This window comes from Mustela lutreola, chromosome 11, assembly GCF_030435805.1.
Source record: "Mustela lutreola isolate mMusLut2 chromosome 11, mMusLut2.pri, whole genome shotgun sequence".
Lineage (NCBI taxonomy): Eukaryota > Metazoa > Chordata > Mammalia > Carnivora > Mustelidae > Mustela > Mustela lutreola.
Window position 1 is genome coordinate 70552307 of NC_081300.1, and position 20177 is coordinate 70572483.

At 44.8% G+C, this 20177-nt stretch overlaps 1 protein-coding gene and 1 pseudogene across 3 annotated transcripts in view; both read right to left on the reverse strand.

Moving 5' to 3' along the window:
• The window catches only part of KREMEN1 (kringle containing transmembrane protein 1), a 63682-nt gene that overhangs the window by 24148 nt on the left and 19357 nt on the right, over positions 1-20177 (reverse strand). For all 3 annotated transcript variants that reach the window (XM_059139375.1, XM_059139374.1, XM_059139373.1), the window contains exon 3: positions 15283-15374. In XM_059139375.1, coding sequence (XP_058995358.1) covers positions 15283-15374 — 92 coding nt within the window. The remainder of the gene's footprint in view (positions 1-15282; positions 15375-20177) is intronic.
• Positions 3631-10022, reverse strand: LOC131811162 (heterogeneous nuclear ribonucleoprotein A3-like; annotated as a pseudogene).

Consider the following 20177-nt stretch of genomic DNA (forward strand, 5'->3'; position numbering starts at 1 on the left):
GAACAGAGCCAGGGGGGAAGTAAAAGGCAGAGCTGACCTGCGTGACAACACCCACTTAAAGTTAGTGAGCGCAGGGTCTGAATCCTGCCTGCATACTGTCCTCTCTGACTCTTCGAATTACCCCTCAGGATAACTGAGTTTTCCAGAAAGGTTAACTTGAAAACTTAAAGTTTTATCCTCATCATTTAGGACAGAACCTTTCTAAAACATATTAGCTATTTCTTTTTTTTGTTGTTTAAACTTAACTCCGTTTAACCCATTTTATTTTTTAATTTTTAAAAAAGATTTTATTTATTTATTTATTTGGGAGAGAGGGAGGGAGAAACAGACTCCCCGCTGAGCAGGCAGCCTGATATGGGGCTCGATCCCAGGACCCGGGATCATGACCTGAGCTGAAGGCCACCACTTAACTGACTGAGCCACCCAGACACCCCTCAGTCTAACCTACTTTACGTTTCTCTTGGTGGCTTGAGGTTGTCAAATGTCCTTTACCCAGGCTGGTGTGCTTTTTTTACGTGCTCATGTCTGGCTTCAATAGTCAAGTCTGGGGGCGCCTGGGTGGCTCAGTGGGTTAAGCCGCTGCCTTCGGCTCAGGTCATGATCTCAGGGTCCTGGGATCGAGTCCCGCATCAGGCTCTCTGCTCGGCAGGGAGCCTGCTTCCTCCTCTCCCTCTCTCTGCCTGCCTCTCTGCCTACTTGTGATCTCTCTCTGTCAAATAAATAAATAAATAAAATCTTTAAAAAAAAAAAAAATAGTCAAGTCTGTGCCCTTGGTTACCGCCGAGGCTGCTGACCATTCAGAACATTGGAACTGGAAGGAATCTCAGGGAACCTCTACTTTGTGCTCCTGTCTGTGTGTGTACCTTTGTCTTTATGTGCTGCTGCTTGGGCTTACAACAACACTGCCATGCTTATTAGAGTTGTGTGAAAAACAGAAACAGTTTCTAAAGGGGGAGATCTAGGCTCCCCACTTTCCGGCCATCACGCCACAGCTCAAGAGTTGTTTTGCACGCTCCCACCCCAGGACACAGTGCTCCACGGACGGGCGCTGGCACTACTGCCATCGGCTCAAGAGCAGTGAGCGCCCTACAGCAGCCCTGAATGTGTGGCTCCCGAGTCCGACAGACCATAGCGTGAGTTCTGGCCCCGGCTTCATCAACAGTGGAACGAGGATCGGCGGGGCCCCAAAGCGTTCCTTGGAGCATTGAAATGAGATAATGTAAATAAAGTAAAGACCACGAGGCCTGGAAGGATAACATGTGCCAAATAAACAGTGTTCATTGTCGTTACAGTTGATCCTTGAACAGCACGGGTTTGAAACACACGTGTCTATTTATGCGTGGATTTTTTACAGGATAGAGGACTGTGCATGTATTTCCTCTTCCTTACGATTTTCATAATAACACTGTCTTTTTTCTAGCTTACTCTATTGTAAGAATACAGTATATAATACACATAACGTACAAAATCTGAGTTAACTGACCGCTCATGTGATCAGTAAGGCTTCTGGTTGACACCAGCCTCTTATTAGTTAAGTTCTTGGGGAGTCAACAGTTATGTGCGGATGTCTGACTGGGCAGGGGGTCAGTGCCCCTAACCCCTGTGTTGTTGAAGGGCCAAGTGTATATATAAATAGGGCTTTCATCGTTCACCACACAAACAGAAACCACTTGCTCAGTAACAGAAAACTAAAATAGCATTGAGTTAAAAGGCAAAATCAAAGGCAGCCACCTCAACAAACTGGGTTTCATTCCAGATATGAAAACATCGATCTCTTACAGCTGGTGAGCACACAGTACACTTTCCCATAAGCATCTCACGTGGAAATCAAAGCCCTCTGAGGGAGGTGGTATGGACGGGGTTATTCTATGTGACAGAGAAGAAATCATGGACTGGTGCCGTTGTGGGCCTTCCATGGGGGCAGAGAAGATGGAACCAGAGGGCACAAGCAAGCTCTGGGGTGGTAGAGACTCACTCTGTGGTTTGGTTCCTTTTGCTCATGGGGCCGGTCTGGTGAACTGAATGGAAGTCAGATTAAAGACTGACTTCTCAAACACATCAGCCCCTCCACACTCGGTGTGCCACGAGGCCAGCCCCTCAGACAGTGGCCAGCCTCTGAGGGGTGCCACTGCCCTCTGACTCGCGCTGGAAAGTGTGGCTCAAAGTCTCGCCGGAGAAGACATGTCATGCAGTCTTCAAAAGCGTTACTGGCCAACTGAGTGCATTTCCAGACCGTGTCCCACCCTTTGCTCTTCCCAGAAGTGGGGAGGAAGAGTCAATTTGAAAAAGGATATTTGTTCTCAAATTCCTTTTTACTTTCAAGACCACTTTAAAGTCCTGTGGCTTGGTCATGCATTTTTCCTTTTACCAAAGAGGCTTCATCACTTTCAATTCTTTAAAAATCCTCTTAAAATACAAGCAGACCCCTTGCTTATCATAGTTGGTGCTTTAAGACGAGTGACAGTAATCAGCAACATTCTCTTCAGATGTTCAGAGGTCTTGCCAGAGATAAAAGTTTCAGAGGTGGCTGAGGGGAGATGGTCCTCTATTCAGATTAATCTGCAAACTACTGTTCTTTTGCATCATAAGGAACAGCTGGGAAGCATCCAGGCAGCTGACTAGCCACCTTTACATTTGGACTAAACTGTGGTTCATTGTGAAGGTGCTGTGTACACCTCCATGGGAGCCCCCATGGCCAACAACCCTTTTCTAAGGGCCATCATCTTCTTAGAGCATCAACTGCTGGTTGGGAACAGGCCAAAGGATTCCATCCTCTGACTGACTTCTGTGAGGCCCATGAGATTCTCTCTCCCAGAAAGCTGAACTGGGACTTCAGTTAATGAATTGTGAGTGCTAGACTTACAGGGGTCTTGTCAAGTGGGGGTTAAGGCAACCAGCCATATTTGGGCCACCTGAATTGAGAAGTGAGCTTATTCTTCTGCTCCATAAAGAGGAAGAAGAATGGATGCCATCCTGAGACAGAGGCAGAGGTGGGAGACCATGTGGCCCCAGAGAGAGATGGCAAGAGTAGGTACTTTCTTCCCAGGTTCTTGGGACACAGGAACGGGATGTTCTGCAATACAGTCCTAATGCTCTTCCAATAAATTCTTTTCATTCAAGTTAATTTGAGTGAATTCCATTCCTGGCAATCAGACAACTCCTGACAAAGATAGAAAGCATGCCCATTATGGCAAAAGCTCAATTTGAATACAAATCTTCAGATGGCAATTTATTTAAGAAGTCCTGACTGTTACTATGTTTTCTGTTCCAGTGCTCTGACCAGATCTGGGATATCTGTTTAAGAAACTAGAAGCAAAGTTCTTATCTTGCATTTTGGAAAACTTCCCTGGCTCTGTAGGACTCCTTTTACTTTGTCTTTTTTTTTTTTTTTTTAAGATTTTATTTATTTGCCAGAGACAGAGAGAGAGGGTACACACAAGCAGGTAGAGAGGCAGGCAGAGGCAGCGAGAGAAGCAGGCTCCCTGCCGAGCAAGGAGCCCGATGCGGGACTCGATCCCAGGACCCTGGGATCATGACCTGAGCCAAAGGCAGCGGCTCAACCAACTGAGCCACCCAGGCATCCCTCCTTTTACTTTGTCTTATAAGTAAAATCTGCTTCTTCAGACATGAAGAAATGAAATGCAGTGACTCTGCTTGTTTTAAGTCATTTAACCTTGTGTGGAGACCATCTTTTGCCCCTGGAACCTCAAGCTGGTGTCTCAGTAGCTGATTTCTTCCCTCCATGGGAGCAAGAATGGAGTTCACCTGAGATGATGCCATTGGTGTCCTACCAGAGGACCAATCATTTCAAATATGTCCTTCAGAGAATCAATGGTTAAGTGTAGACTCATATATTCTCTCAGCCACGAGCTGTGACCACAAGCACATTGCCCTCCGTCCTAGCCACTTACAACTTCCATTCCGGATTGGCAGCTGCCATCTTGGTCCAAGTCCTATCCCAATATGGACCCACCATACTTCTTTAACTTTATTTCTAAACATCAGCTTTCCTTTGTCAGTCGCACTGATTCTACGAGCAGCACTACTCATGTCTGAATCCCCTATGAGCTCGTCCATATAAAAAAGTGAACACAGACTTTTCTTCCCCTGTGAAATTTTACCTTTAGGGGAAGGTAGTAAGAGATCCTAAGGATCCTGACCCCCATATGGCCCTGATGTATCACAGTGGTAGTTTTCTTTTGGTGGGAGTTCCTTCTCTGAAATTTAATTTCTGGTGATTTAATGTGTTAGTCTCCAAAGGAGGCTCTAATAATCTTGCCCCTCCCCATACATGTGGGCCACCACCTACTTTAAGAGTTGGCATCAGGGTGCCTGGGTGGCTCAGTGGGTTAAGCCGCTGCCTTCGGCTCAGGTCATGATCTCAGGGTCCTGGGATCAAGTCCCGCATCGGGCTCTCTGCTCAGCAGGGAGTCTGCTTCCTCCTCTCTCTCTCTCTGCCTGCCTCTCTGCCTACTTGTGATCTCTCTCTGTCAAATAAATAAATAAAATCTTTAAAAAAAAAAAAAAAGAGTTGGCATCAATTTCCTTTGCCCTTGAATCTGGGCTGGCCTTGTGACTTGCTTTGATCAACAGAACGTGGTAGACTTCTGAGTTCATGCCTTCAGAGGACCGGCAGCTTCTGCTTCCTCTCTCTTGGAAGCCAGCCAGCCACTATGTGAGTGGCCTGAGTACACTGTTAGAAAGAGCAGTTACCCAAGTAGAGGCCTGAAGCCGTGTTGGATGTCCTAGCCCCAGCAGAGCCCCCAGGGGAATGCAGCCACCTGACTGAGCCCTGATGAGAGCAGCAGAAGAACCATCGAGCTGAACCTCAGCCAACCCACAGGAGTAGGAGAAATGGTAAGCCGTTGTTGCCTTAGGCCACAAGGGTTTGGGGCGGCTTGTTATACAGCAACAGAGAACTGAAACACCTTACTCGACAAAAGGTCAGTCCAAGTTCCGGAGGAATGATACAGCGAGGTCTCTAGGAAAAAGAGCTCAGTTTATTGACTTGAACTTTTGTTTTTCGGGGACACCACGAATATCCCAGGCAAGGAACTGCAGAGTTGTCTTTGACTCTTCTTGCTGTTTCATCCCTATATATTCTACTTGTCATCAAGTTCTGTCTTCTTCCTAAAGGTATCTCGGATTTAACCCTTCCTGTCTTATCTCACTGCTGCCATCACAGCTCAGACCCTGATCCACTGGATTTAGAAATCTGCACCAATCCTTTCCTCCTGGACTTCCTTCCTCGGACCCATTCTGTAAGTGGGCCCTGGGCTCATCTTCCTAAACTAGGACTTTCTGGCCAACTCTGGCTTTCGAGGTTTCAAGGCCTCATCTGGTCCCTCCTTGTCCACTCCTCTACTTGGCAATGTGGTCCCCAGCCCACGCACACAACCCCAGGCCCTTCGTCCAAGTCCCTGTCAGGCTGTTACCTGACCTGCTATGCTCTGATCCATCCAGCCCCATCTACCTCTCTCTATAATGACTCCAACCTCCACAATTGCACCGAGAGCTCTCTCATCTGCAGAAACTCACAGCTCTCCACCTCCTAATTCAATCATATTTATATACCTGGTGGGCTGGTCTCCAATTTCCTCCCATGTTTATAACTCCGATTCCTAATTACATTTTAAGATTGACGGTAGGGACTCTCTCTTATGTTTATGTATATTCCTCCAGGCAAGCGCTACTGTAAAGGTGTTCGGTAAACTCAACCAGGTTGACCTGAATGATTTTCCATTTTTAAGTTAGTAGTATGACTTGCCCAACCGTGCTTCAGAACACTTTGGAAATACAGTATATATCTGTCATTGAGGAAAATGGCCATTTGGTTCAGAAAGTCATTTTTTTTCCCTCATGGAAAATTATATAATACCTACTGCCAAAAACCAAGAACAATCGAGTATCCGCCAGATCTGAGACCATAAAACTGCGCTGTGAGAACGAACGCAGGGCCTCTTGTGTTCTCTGACTGCAGCGCCACACCAGGCCCCAGGGGAGAGGCCCCTACAACAGCTGAGGCACACCACTGAGCCCCGTGGCTAGTCAGATAAAGAAGGAATGGGCAGAAATAACACACAGGTTAGGAATAACCTATTTAGGAATTGTATGGCGGGAACATGCCAACAGCAGTCCATTCCCTGGGGAAAGCAGAGGCCACCATAGCACCTGCTAGAACTTCCATGCCCACCACATGGGTTGTGTGTACTTTATGCACTGGATCTTCAAAAGAACCCTAGAAGGCACAAATGAGAAGACCAAGGCTCAGAGCAGAGTCATTTTGCCGAAAGCCACTAAACGATTAAGATTCAAACCTAAGGCCATGTGACTCTGACATCTACATTCTTTCCACTAATTTGTGTTGTCTTTCTTACTGGAAGAGACATGATAACACATTATCAGGAATATTTAATGAGCACCGTTATGGCCTGCCCTGTGCTAGGTGTTGGGGGAGACTGTCACAATATATGGCTTGGGGGGATGGGAAGTCCCCCTAGATTCCATCAGCACCCTCCACAAATCAACATACCACCCATGTAAAAAGAGAGCATGTGCTTGGCAAATCCAGCTTCCAGAGGAGTCCCCCGTTCCACCTTAAGCCTCTCCTTCACAGAAATTCCAGAGCTACCCCTGCTCCTGTCTTTGAACGGCTTAGTCTGGCTGGGAAAACACAACTACTCACATGAAGCAATATGAACAGTACGAAGCAGGATTCTGACATAGGCTAATTTAATGCTAATCTAAAAGGGCTCGATGCAACAAAAACGTAAAGTAACTATAATGGCCAGAGGGAGGAGGTGCAAAAAATGAGTCTGCATCATTTATATTATTACTGTTCATTTCAATATTGCTTTGGCTGTCACCTGAAGTTTCAGGTTTCCTTTTAGCTGTGAAGTGTGAATGATGCTCCCAGATGTGTCTTTTTTTTAAGATTTTATTTATTTATGACAGAGAGAGTGCGAGAGGAACGCAGCATGGGGAAGCTGGAGAGGAAGAAGCAGGCTCCCTGCTGAGCAGGGAGCCAGGATGCGGGGCTCAATCCCAGGATACTGAGCTGAAGGCGTACAGACACTTAACGGCTGAGCCACCCAGGTGCCCAGATGTGCTCTTTTTGAGGTGAAGTTCAAACCATGCAGTGAACATTCGGTTTTGAGAGAAACCACCCCCACCCCAGGCCTGGACATGGCTGCTGATATAGTGTTTCATGCCAAGGGTCCAAGGCTGGGGAGCCCCTTCCCAGCTGAGAACAGCTGGGCAGGGAACACCCTCGGAGACGGCCCAACATCCTACAGAGCGATTCTGCTGTGAGGCGAATGCTTCCTGGATACCATCGCAGCCTGCTGTCCTCCTGGGGCTTGGGATTTCCCAAACTCAAAGAAGACAAGAAAATGACTTAGAGCTAAGAGCTTGAACTGCAGACCCTCTGTCGCCACTGACTTAATCCTTTGGTTTCCACAATGTCAAAAAGGCACTCTTCATAATTCAGCATACTTTCAGAATTTCAAACTCTAATTCCCAAACAATCCACCAAGAAAATTCTCAAGAATGACCTCAATAGTAGCCTGGATCCATCCCAGGGCCCCTGTTTTCAAGGAAATAAAGGAAATGGAGCTGTTCTCAAGAACTGGAAGGAAAGGGCACTGGTCTTGCCACGAGGAGCCCTAGATTCAAATCCGATTTGGCTCAGGGTATAATCCTCATCAGGTCACCTCACTACTCTAGGCTCATTGTCTCATCTAAACAATGGGGGGTGGGGAGTGGACACACCGCCCACTTCACTGGAAGTGAAGCTGCTGGAAAGGTTAAAGGTTAAATGAGGTAATGTGAATGAATAGAAGTGTCTTATACACAGTCGGTACTCAATAATAGTTGAAATAAAAGCTGAAACACACTAAACATCAGTGATGACATTAAAATGCAAAAATTGCTAACAGAGACAAAACATTTTCTGTAATTCAGAGACTGCCTTGACCACCCCTGCCAAAGCACCCTTGGCTTTTTACTCAAGCTCTGAACATAGCTTTAAAAACTCTTATTAGGGGTCACGCTTGGAAGCATATTTGTAAGGAACAACAAATCTGTTTTAACAAGGCCAGGGTGTCATTTAATTAAAAGGAACTTGAGCCAGTGAAGTCACCAAAGGCCCCATTTTGCAGAGATGCCATGGCTGGCATCCCCTTAGGATTCCTCTGTGCGAATGATGCAATCTCTGGAGAACTTCTCACGGATTAAGAGGGGGACACTTTACCCCAAATCCCTAACACAGAAGCTTGAGGAGCGATGGAGACACATCTTCTGACACTCCACACTCTTCAGCCTCATTAGTTGGTGCTGTCGTCCACCTCATCTTCCCAGGTCAAGCCCAAGCTCCATACTCACAAGACAGTCGTCCATTATCTGGCCCCACCTCATTCTTCTCAGACCTCATCTCTTGCCCTGCCTTCCTTTTTTTTTTTTTAAGTTGAAATTCCTTAATTTTTTATTCTGTACCACTACCACAATTTAAGGGCAATATACCTGACGTAATGAAAAGAAAAAGACAGACAAAGCTACAATAGATAAAAGACCGCAGGAATGTACATCCGACTGACACTACATTGCATTAACCAGTAGCTGCACTGTGTTGTAAACTGTGGCTATGGCAGTCCTGAGCAAAAAGGCTTTCCTCTTTAAGCTGCAGTAACTTTTCTGACTACGGATCCTTGTTCCTTCTGTGGCAGATTTTTACTGTTCCTCTAATGCATTTCGGACTGTCTCAAAATAACCTGCAACTTTCCTGACAACTCCTCGCTCTCTTTCCTGCTAAGAAATGCAGCCCTTTTCTTCTGAAAAAGTTTTAGAACCTTCTGCTGCCATATCCACCACTTCCACCACCAGATCCACAACCACCACCATAGGGACTGCCTGAGCTTCTTCCACCAAAACTGCCCCCCTTCATGGGTCCATAATTGGATTGCTGTCGTCCACTATAATTTCCACAGTCATTATAGTTCCCATCACCATAGTTAGCTCCAAAATTTCCTCCTTCTTTGTAACCACCATATCCTCTACCACCACCTCCATATCTACCTCCTTGGTTTTCGTATCCTGGTCCACCACCCCCATAGCCTCCTCTACTCCTATAACCAGGACCACCACCATAGTTGCCACCATCACCTCCTCCGTAACTCCCTCTGCTGCCACCACCTCCACTACCACAACCTCCTCTTCCACCAAAGTTTCCACCACCTCCAAAGTTTCCTCCACGACCTCTTTGTGAGTCAGCAGACTGCATTTCTTCTTTAGAAAGGGCCTTTTTCACTTCACAACTATGCCCATTAATAGTGTGATATTTCTGAACAATTTTAATAACTGTATCATGATCAAAACTTACAAAAGCAAATCTTCTCTTTTTTCCACTCCGTCTTCCATAACTTCTGTGGTTTCAATCTTGCCATACTTTTCAAAGTAGTCTCTCAAATTATATTCTTCTGTATCTCCTTTAATATCACCAACAAAAATTTTCTTCACTGTTAGATGGGTACCAGGCTTTACAGAATCCTTTCTAGAAACAGCTCTCTTTGGTTCCACTACATGCCCATCAAACTTGTGTGGTCAAGCACATATTGCTGTATCCACCTCTTCAACACAAGAGTAAATAACAAAACCAAAACCCCTGGAATGTTTTGTTTGGGGGTCTCTCATCTCCACACAATCTGAAAGTGCACCCCACTTTTCAAAATGTTCTCTTAAACTATCATCTGTAGTTCCAAAGCTCAAACCACCAATAAACAGTTTTCTCAACTGCTCTGGTTCCTTTGGATCATGGCCCTCCTCCCCTGGTGGCAGTGGCTGGAGTTGGGCTGGGTGCGACTGGGCAGCGGTTTTACCTCCATTCTATGACAGGACTCCCCTCTTCCAACTCAACTTCAATATGGGACCAAGAGGAAGAGGAAGAGTTGCCTTTCCTTCTTATATTTCTATCTCAGCAACATTGATTTTGCCTGGGAATTTACTAGTGTGTGAGCGCATGCACTTTATTCCTTCTACCCCAATGCCCTCCCTACTCTACCCAACCCTAACATCTAGAACCTGGCTGCTTCAAGTGTGATCCTACAACTCCACATCCCAGGGTCTGGTTAGAACTACAGAGTCTCTAGCCTGCCCTAGACGTACTGAATCAGAATCTGCATTTTAATAAAATCCCCATGACTGTATTACTACTATATTTTCATGAGGAAACTTAAAGTTGGAGAAGCCCTGTAGCCAAGATCCCACCTCTTCCAGAAGCCCTCCTTAGTAACCAGTAGCCCCTGCCTCCCACCATGCCAGGGAAGGTGACCCTCCTTCAGTGCTCCCAACCTTTTCTCATCTCATTTATTACAGAGTATTTTGTGTATGCTTATCTGTCTGTCTGTCTTTTGCTCTAGACTAAGGGGTCCCCAGAGACCACACCTTGTTTCCCCTGTGCTGTACAAGGTATGGCATATGACTGGAGCTTAAAAAATGACACTTGTCACAGCGAGTAATAAACTCCTTGTGATTCTCAACTTTAATAACTAACTTTAAATAACTTTTATAACTAGCTTTAACTTTAATAATAATAACTTTAAATAACTAGAAGTTTATAAAGTTTAATAACTAAAATTTTAACCACTAACTTTATTTTTATTTATTTTTTTAGAGAGGGAGAGGGTGAGGGAGAGGGAAAGAGAGAATCTCAAGTGGGCTCCATGCCCAGCTCAAAGCTCAATCTCACAACCCTGAGATCATGACCTGAGCTGAAATCAAGATTTGGACACTTAAGTGACTGAACCACCCAGGTGTCCCTTATCACTAACTTTACTTATTTATTTTAAGATTTTATTTATTTATTTGAGAGAGAGAGAGACAGTGAGAGAGAGCATGAGCGAGGAGAAGGTCAGAGGGAGAAGCAGACTCCCCATGCAGCTGGGAGCCCGATGCAGGACTCGATCCCGGGACTCCGGGATCATGACCTGAGCCGAAGGCAGTCGTACAACCAACTGAGCCACTCAGGCGTCCCTATCACTAACTTTAATAACTAACTCAGATACCTGTGAGCTATATGCAAATTATCTCAATTTAGGTTAATTAGGTTAATCGTGTTATACATCTGAACCCAGATACTTCGAATGTTGTATTTATATATTTATTTTGAAATATTTAAAATATACCATTTTAAGATATCACAGAATTAACTTTTTATAATGGAAACTTTCAAACATACAAAAAAGCAGGAAGGAATAATGAGCCCATTGTCATGCAGCATCAAAAAATATCTACTTTTTTTTAAAAAAACCATTCTAGTTTCATCTATTTCACTCATCTGACCCATTCACTCTTTGGGAGATGAGGTCATTTTAAAATAAATTCCAGACATATTATCAATTTCAACCACAAATATTTCAGTATGTATCTATAATTTCAAATGACTTAAACAATTATTTGTATATCCCCACCATGCCGTTATTGTACCTAATAAAATTAACAGTGGTTTCTTAATATAATCTAATAGTCTGTGTTCCAATTTCCTTATTTCAAAGATGTATTTGGGGGCGCCTGGGTGGCTCAGTGGGTTAAGCCTATGCCTTCAGCTCAGGTCATGATCTCAGGGTCCTGGGATCGAGCCCCACATCGGGATCCCTGCTCAGCAGGGGGCCTACTCCCCCCACCCACCCACCGCCTGCCTATGCCTACTTGTGATCTCTCTCTGTCAAATAAACAAAAGAATCTTTAAAAAAACAAAATCTTTAGGGGCACCTGAGTGGCTCAGTGGGTTAAAGCCTCTGCGTTTGGCTCAGGTCTTAATCCCAGGGTCCTGCATGGGTGGTTCAGTGGTAGAATTCTCGCCTGCCAGGGTCCTGGGATCGAGCCCTGCATCACGATCTCTGCTCAGCGGGGAGCCTGCTTCCTCCTCTCTCTCTGCCTCTCTGCCTACTTGTGATCTCTGTCAAATAAATAAATAAAATCTTTAAAAAAAAAAAAAGATGAATTTGTATAGTTGAGTTTGTAGAAATCAGGTGAATGTTTTATAGCAAAGAATGGCTCTCAGCAATGATAAAGTATATTTCTCATGCCCGTGGTTTTCAGGCCAACGTCGGCTATGTGGAGGAAATAATATTTGCCTTTAAATGCCACTTGCAGGTTCCCCTCCACCTCACAACTAGATTACTTAAACTTTTACAAAACTGTCCCCAATTTTTTTTTTTTAAAGATTTTATTTTATTTATTTGACAGAGAGAGAAATCACAAGTAGGCAAAGAGGCAGGCAGAGAGCCCAATATGGGGCTCGATCCCAGGACCCTGGGATCATGACCTGGGCTTAAGGCAGAGGCTTAACCCACTGAGCCACCCAGGCACCCCAAAACTGTCCCAAATTTTTAAAAAGAATCTAGGTACAACAGAACAAATCAAAACCATGCTGAGGCCCATCACATCCTTTGCAAGCAATGAAATAAATGGGAATTAGAATGGAGAGGATGATTATTTAACAAGAAAGAGATATGCAAAGAACAGATACTAAGCCAAATGGTTTCTGCCTCAGTAGCCAAACCAACAGGACTGAGTTGTAGAGGATGGGATCTGGAGGGATGGGAACCTTGAGGACTTTTTGAGGAAATTTGCTTTTAGTGGTCTGTATTTCTTCTGTCCACAATAGAAACTTGGGGTTTCTAGGGGCACCTGGGTGGCTCAGTGGGTTGGGCCGCTGCCTTCGGCTCGGGTCATGATCTCAGGGTCCTGGGATCGAGCCCCGCATCGGGCTCTCTGCTCCACAGGGAGCCTGCTTCCCTCTCTCTCTCTCTCTCTGCCTACCTCTCTGCCTACTTGTAATCTCTGTCTGTCAAATAAATAAATAAAATCTTAAAAAAAAGAAAAGAAAAAAAAAAAGAAACTTGGGGTTTCTAAGAAACATACTGGCCCATGTGGTTTGAAGAGCATATCCAATTACCTCAGAGTTGTTCTCTTTTTAACAGTTATGTTCTGGGTTGGGGGTACGGTGAGTCTGGTGGGGGGTATTAAGGACGGCACATATTGCATGGAGCACTGGGTGTGGTGCATAAACAATGAATTTTGGAACACTGAAAAAAATAAAAATAAAATCTTTTAAAAAATTAATTAAAAAAAAATAATGGTTATGTTCTGATCTATGCTCCACAGGTCAAAAGCACAGTTCAAGTTTCTCTTTTTCCCTGTGTGAATCAGACTTCATCGCTGCCTCCCTGCTTGTCTTAGCTCTGTCCGAAACATGCCGCCGGGCAGGGATTCCGGTCGCCACACAATGGCCTGCCATTCAACCACATTCTGTTTTGTCCCTAAACATCCACTCCCCCGGCTCCTGCTGGGTCTGTTATATTCAGATATGAACTTTCCAGGAATCTGATCATGTCACAGGCCTTTTCCTGTATGACAAGTTCAATGCTAATCATGAATAGTGGGCTTCGCACAGAGGGTTAGTATTATTCATGAAAATTATGACTCCACATCCAGAAATAGGGCAAAACTGGCCTAAAATAGGCTGGTTGTATCTCCGTCGAGTCCACTAGGCAACTACCAATGCCTCTTCCTTCAACCAGCACAGGAGTTTTTCTCAACTACATTAATCAGACACTCAAGGAGCACAATGTTCTGCCAGACTCTCAAAGTCTGAGGCTCAACTAGATGGGGAGCCCCGATGCCCACAGGGTGAATGGAAGGGTTTTCTAAAGAACCAAAGCCAGATACTTACTGTTCCCTCCCCAGCACCCCCCTAAATCAGGTACTCCCCAGCTCTCGTTCCCAACCTCTGTATGCTTCCCTGCCCAGACCATTTCAAGGCCAACTTTAGACATTTCGAGAAGACTACTAAAGGGCCATAGAAAAAGGAAATGATATTTAATTTTCCTTTTTTGGAAGAGTGAGGTACATCCTGCAAATATTAGGAGTGAGGGGGTACTACATGGGTTGTATCATTTTTCCGTAATTCTCTCTTCTGGAACTTAGTTTCAGTGACCACATGAGTCCGCTACCATTGGTCCAAATTATATTTTATAAATGCAAGTTGAGGATTATCTTTCCAAATAAAAGCGGCCAGATTGAAATCCCCTCCTCGCCATTCCTGAGAGAATGACACAGGCTAGTACTAAAAGACTATCTTTGTGTAGAACAAATGGACCGAGGAAAATCTGCTTTCCTCTCCCCCTGCCCCTTTCTTCTTTACATAACTAGAGCCAAATGAGATGTTTTTCATTTTAAAAATTTGATTAAGCAGACTGAGCAAAAGCCCATTCTGCTGGTCTTTACTGTCTTTTCAATTTTGGGACTGAATCAAGGCATACTTGGGTTGGAAGGAGAGTGAAGCCAGGGCCTCACTGCCAGGCAATGGTCTTATTTGGAAATTTGTAACTTTTGGAAGGTGAGAGGTAGGGCCTGCAGCACCCCTTCCCCATGAGGCAGCAGAATTCAGACTGCTGTGGTGGGCATGAGTGAGAGGTCCCAGGTCCCCCACAAACCTCCATATCACTCTATATACATAGCCTCCAGGGCTGAGGTGTGAGGAAGTGTGGTGACGGATCAAGTGTGGTGACATGATAAGGAGTAAGGGGAAATAGTATGGTAAAAAACAACCCAGGTAGAATTATTATGAAGGAGCTGTCCTTTTCCTCAGCTCTAGTAACTGAGAAAACCTGCTCCCTTGGCATATTTAAAAAGATATTACGGGGCACCTAGGGTGGCTGTCGGTTAAATGTCCAATTCTTGATTTTGGCTCAGGTCATGATCTCAGGGTGGTTAGATCGAGCCCTGCGTCGGGTGGGAGCCGGCTTAAGTTTCTCTCCCGCTGCCCCTCCCACCCCTCTCTCTCAAAAAAAGAAAGAAGAAAAGATCAGACAAACAGTACATTAGTACCAGCTTCCAGGGCCATTCTCGTTTGGGCTTCTGTACTTCAAAACTACCATATATTCTACCTTGTTTTCAAGTGTCTTCCTAAGAGTCCCTAGCACACTGCATGTTCCCTGAGGGTCAGGGTATCCTTCTGCCTCTGTGTCTTGCATATAATAAACATTGCATATAATAAACACAACTTATCTATCAAGGGAATGGGGGTCCTGAGGCAACCAGGCCCTCTATTTCTGAAAAGTCTCAACAAGAGAAAGGGAAAATCCCCAGCCCAGGATGGCTTCACCTTTCACCTGCTTCATGAAATCCACCTGCCTGAACAACCTGCTCTCTGGCAGTGGGCTTCCACTCTGTACCCTCAGTGCTAGTGTCCTGAAACCTTCAGCGGGCGCGTTAGAGCCTTACTCTGACAAGCGGGAATCTCACAGTACTTCCAGTAGACTCCGTCCTCGTGCTCTGCCACATAGCACCAGGGGCTCACATCTCCATCTGGATTTCTATAGGGGAAAGGACACATAAGTAACATTTGTCATGTTGAGTCAACTCACTTTTCAGGTTTACCAAAAAGGAATGCATCAGCGTCTGTGTTATTTGCTAGTAATTGGTATGTATTGGTATTGGTATTGGTATGTACTGCCTCTTACAAAGAGAAAAATGCGGTGAGGGGGTGTGCCTGGCTGGCTCAGACTGAAGAGCATGTGGCTCTGGATCTCGGGGTCGTGAGTTCAAGCCCCACATTGGGTGTAGAGATTACTTAAAAAAAAAAAAAAAAAAAGAAGAAGAAGAGAAGAATGGTAACGCTACAAGAACAAACTCAAGGGCACCTGGGTAGCTCAGTCGGTTAAGTGGCTGCCTTCACCTCAGGTCATGATCCCAGGATCCTGGGGTCGAGTCCCACATCAGGCTCCCTGCTCAGCAGAGAGCCTTCTTCTCCCTCTCCCTCTGCCTGCCACTCTGCCTACTTGTGCTCTCTAGCTCTCTGTCAAATAAATAAATAAAATCTTAAAAAAAAAAAAAAGTCTTTAAAAAAAAAAAGAACAAACTCATGCACTCTGACATACAATTCAGAATTTGGGGGTAAGGGATGTGTGTGGTGAGCAAAGGTTATATAATTTTACAAAGATTCATGATAGTGTAACCAGGGCAACTGACCAGAGAACAAATCATGCCAAGCAGCACTGGCACCTTAAGTGTGCACACAGTGAAGCCCACGGTGGAGTGCACAGGTGCTCTCAGTACTGTGGATAAGAATGTGAGTGAGGGGGCGCCTGGGTGGCTCAGCGGGTTAAAGCCTCTGCCTTCGGCCCAGGTCATGATCCCAGGACCCTGGGATCGAGCCCCGCATCGGGCTCTCTGCTCAGTGCAGAGCCTGCTTCTCTCTCTCTCTCTCTCTCTCTGCCTGCCTCTCTGCCTAATTGTGTTCTCTGTCAAATAAATAAATAAAATCTTTAAAAAAAAAAAAAAAAAAAAAAAAGAATGTGAGTGAGCCCAGGGGCGCCTGGATGGCTCAGTTAAGCGTCTGACTTTGGCTCAGGTAGGTAGTGATCCCCTGACCTCAGGGTCCTGGGATGGAGCATCGCATCAGAGACTTGACCAGTTCTGTGCCAAGCCTCTGTAAGGTGGGGAAGCCTCCTTCTCCCTCTTCCTCTACCCTCCCCCACTTGTGTTCTCTGTCATATAAATTTTTAAAACTTTACATTAAAAAAAAAAAAAAAAAAGGATGCGTGATGCCTGGGTGGCTCAGTGGGTTAACTGTCTGCCTTTTGCTCAGGTCATGATCCCAGGGTCCTCGGATCAAGTCCCACGTGGGGCTCCTTGCTCAGCAGGGAGCCTGCTTTTCCCTCTGCCTGCCGCTCCCCCTGCTTGTACCTCTCTCTCTCTGACAAATAAATAAAATCTTAAAAAAAAAAAAAAAAGAATGCGAATGGACACCCATGATCAGGATGGCAATTTGGCAATTAAAGCCAAAGGTCCAAAACATATGCAAAGCTTCTTTACCAGGCAATTTCTCCTTTAGTACTTTAAGTAAATCTCTACTTACAAAGATGTTCATCGTAGCATTTTTATAATACAAACAAGTTAGAAACAATACTTAAGGATTGGTTAAATAAATGTTATATCCATATAAGGGAATGCTGAGCAGCTAGTACAAATGCAGTGTAAAGACACATTTATTAATATAAAAAGACATCCACATGTCTTGTTAGTTTATTTTTTTTTTAAGATTTTATTTATTTGACAGAGAGAGCACAAGTAGGCAGAGAGGCAGGCAGAGAGAGGGGGGAAGGAGGCTTCCCGCCCAGCAGAGAGCCCGATGCGGGACTCAATCCCAGAACCCTGGGATCATGACCTGAGCTGAAGGCAGAGGCTTTAACCCACTGAGCTACCCAGGCGCCCCTTGTTAGGTTTTTTTAAAGGTAGTTTGAAAACACGGTGGGTGACACAGTCCCATCATTTGAAAAGAGGTATTCAGGAAAGGATATACATCAAACCCCTGAAAGTATCTCTGGAGCATGGGACTATCAGTAATTAAAAAAATTTTTTTCCTTTTCTGATTCTCTTTAATTTTCTATTTCTTCTACAATGAACACTGGTTGTGTAATTTTTAAACAATAAAATAAAATTCACGTGCTACAGAATCCACTGACAAGCTTTCACTAACATCAGGCTAGTTGGCACATGTTTGACACAAGTGGGTCCTATTCCTCCCTCAAAATACTAACTTCTCAGAAAAATCTGAGGAAAGCTAAGCCTAAGAGTTTCAGTCAGAACATGCAATCCTGTGATCCTGGTACCAACTTCTGATGCAGCACTAATATTTTTTAAAGGCTGATTTCACATTTCTAAAATGCCCTTGAAGGTCTTTTCAACTCAAAGGCACCATGACAATAATGGGCCATCCTGCTGTAACAGACCCCAAATGGCAAGGGTTACCACACACGCACATACACACAGAAAAGCCTTGCCTCCAAGCTCCCTTTCTTTCGACTCAGAACACTGGAAACCCGACACGCCGGTTAGGCCGGAAATGGGCATAAAGACCCTGCAGCGGGAGCTCTGGAGCCACCCCTATCAGGCCCAGAGGGATAAGCCTATTGTGGGGCCCAGAAGATAAGCCTCCCGAAGCACAAAGGGTCCTTTCATTTTCTGTGCCCAAAGGCAGGTGCCAGCGCCAACTCTGCTCTTCCCTGTCCGTCTGCCTTTGCCTCTAATCCAGATCCGTCGAGCCCAGAGAAGTGCATTCCCATCACTCGCCATCTCACAGACATCTCCACTGCGATGGGTCTGGCACCCGAGCACAAGACAAACATGGTGTCGGATGTCAGCTGAGAAATCAAAGCAGGAGAACTTGTACAAAGCCCTTTTTTAAACAGAATTTGACTGTCATCTTCCTCCCTCTATTCACTGTCCAGCTTTGATGTAGTATTTGGTGAAGACGTTAGAAAACAACTGTTTATTATCAATGTCAAAACCATTCTGAAAAGCATCCGTATAGCTTAATAAAGAATAAGCAAATTCATCTTGGATTTCGCTGCCGAGCTAAAACAAAAGGCATAGACCTGCTGATGTGATGATAATCAACATTTCAGCCTCCCTTTTTTCTGAAGAAAAATCTGGTAGTTCAGGTCTGGGACATTCCATCAAGTCAAAGGAGAGGCTGCCTCTGGCCAGGGCTGAGAGGAAGGCAGTCATGTTGTGCCCCCCAACCCCTGCTGCTCTCCCAGTGGAGAACCATGTGCACTTGTGGGAATCTGTGTAGGGCTGGGTGCTAATCCATGTATGAGAAAAGACTTTCTTTTTCATACAAAATAAACCTCTTTGGAAATTTAAAATTTACCTTAAAGTCAGACTTAAACTTAGGAGCTCTTCTGAGAAGCCATGCTTGAAAGAAAGCAACAGAATAATAGCATAAACTAGTAGCCCTCTATCAAGAGGCGCTTTGGAACAAGACTATAAGTAACTATTGTAAAAACAAACAAAAAACCTCTAAACACTGGTTTCTCTTCCTAAGAGAAGGAAGGAACCCAACTCTTTCTATGAGTAGCAAAAGGGACGGAAATAAACCAGAAATGGAGTGGGGTTAATTTCCTTAATCATGCAAAAATGATCTTAATGAATATGTAAACCTCTGAAAACAAAATGTAAAAGAATGACTTCATGAGCGTGTGTAACTTTAACAATAAAATGCAACATAGCAAAATGTGAAGTAACATGGATTGTTACCTCTGGGAACTGGGTGGGGCTTGCTGAGGATTTTAGGGGAAAAAATGTCAAAAGATGACCTTATTTAAGCAATATTTATCTGTAGTTTTTGAGATTTTGGAAAGCTTTTAAGATTTTTATAATAACAACTAAAAAATAATGCAATGGTGACTGCAGGGGAATGGCCAGTTGGAACAAATTAGAGCAGAGGTGAAGGAAAGAGCTGCAGGCACAGGGATAACCTGGACGACAGGCCGGGGACTTTAAGACACCCACAAGGGTCCTGGAGTGTTAGGAAAGTTACATAGGGAGAGCAGAAAGTAAACCATGTGGTCCATGCAAGGCAGGTATGAATACGCTGGCTCAGCAGGGTCGACAATGCCACAGCTGAGATTCCAACATCTGGTAGAACCAGGGACAAAGCATGAGACTCAAAGAGTAGCTCGGTGAACATTTCTGCCTTTGCACCTGTCCTTAATACTAATTAATTCGACACAGTGCTGAACCATGAGTCACATTATCAGGATCTTGAGTATAAATAGCTTAAATGTAGCTATCACCAAAAGTGCTTAGAATCTTTCTTTGCTCTTGTCCCTATAGACCAGCGTCTTAACTTGCTTTGGATCACTGGTAACTTTGCGACTCTGATCAAAGTTATGGATCATATCTGTGGAAAATCTCTAGCTGAAGCGTCTTGGATCTTGGGTGAGGAACCCCTGTCAGAGTTAGACAGAAGGTAAACACCAAAGAAAATCTTATTCTATGGAGAGGAAGGAAACAGCACAAATCTGATGGTTGCAGCTGCTCCTAGGGCAAGGCTCTCCTGGACTGGCGGGAGGTGGGATAATGTAGGGCAGCTTCCTTTACTCAGAAGCAGAGGGAGGCTCAGGCCACAGGCGGTGCTCTGTTTGACCACCACATTCACAGGAGCTTAAAAAGCTTTGCCATCTGTGTATTGTCCACTGGCGCTGGGGCCAACTAAGAAAGCCTTTCCCAAGAGATGTGTAAGTGATCAGACAGGAAAGCAGAGCTCTGAAAACCTGCATCAAAGCAACCAGAGTTGAAAAAAGAGTGGTAGAGAGAGAGTATGTGTGTGT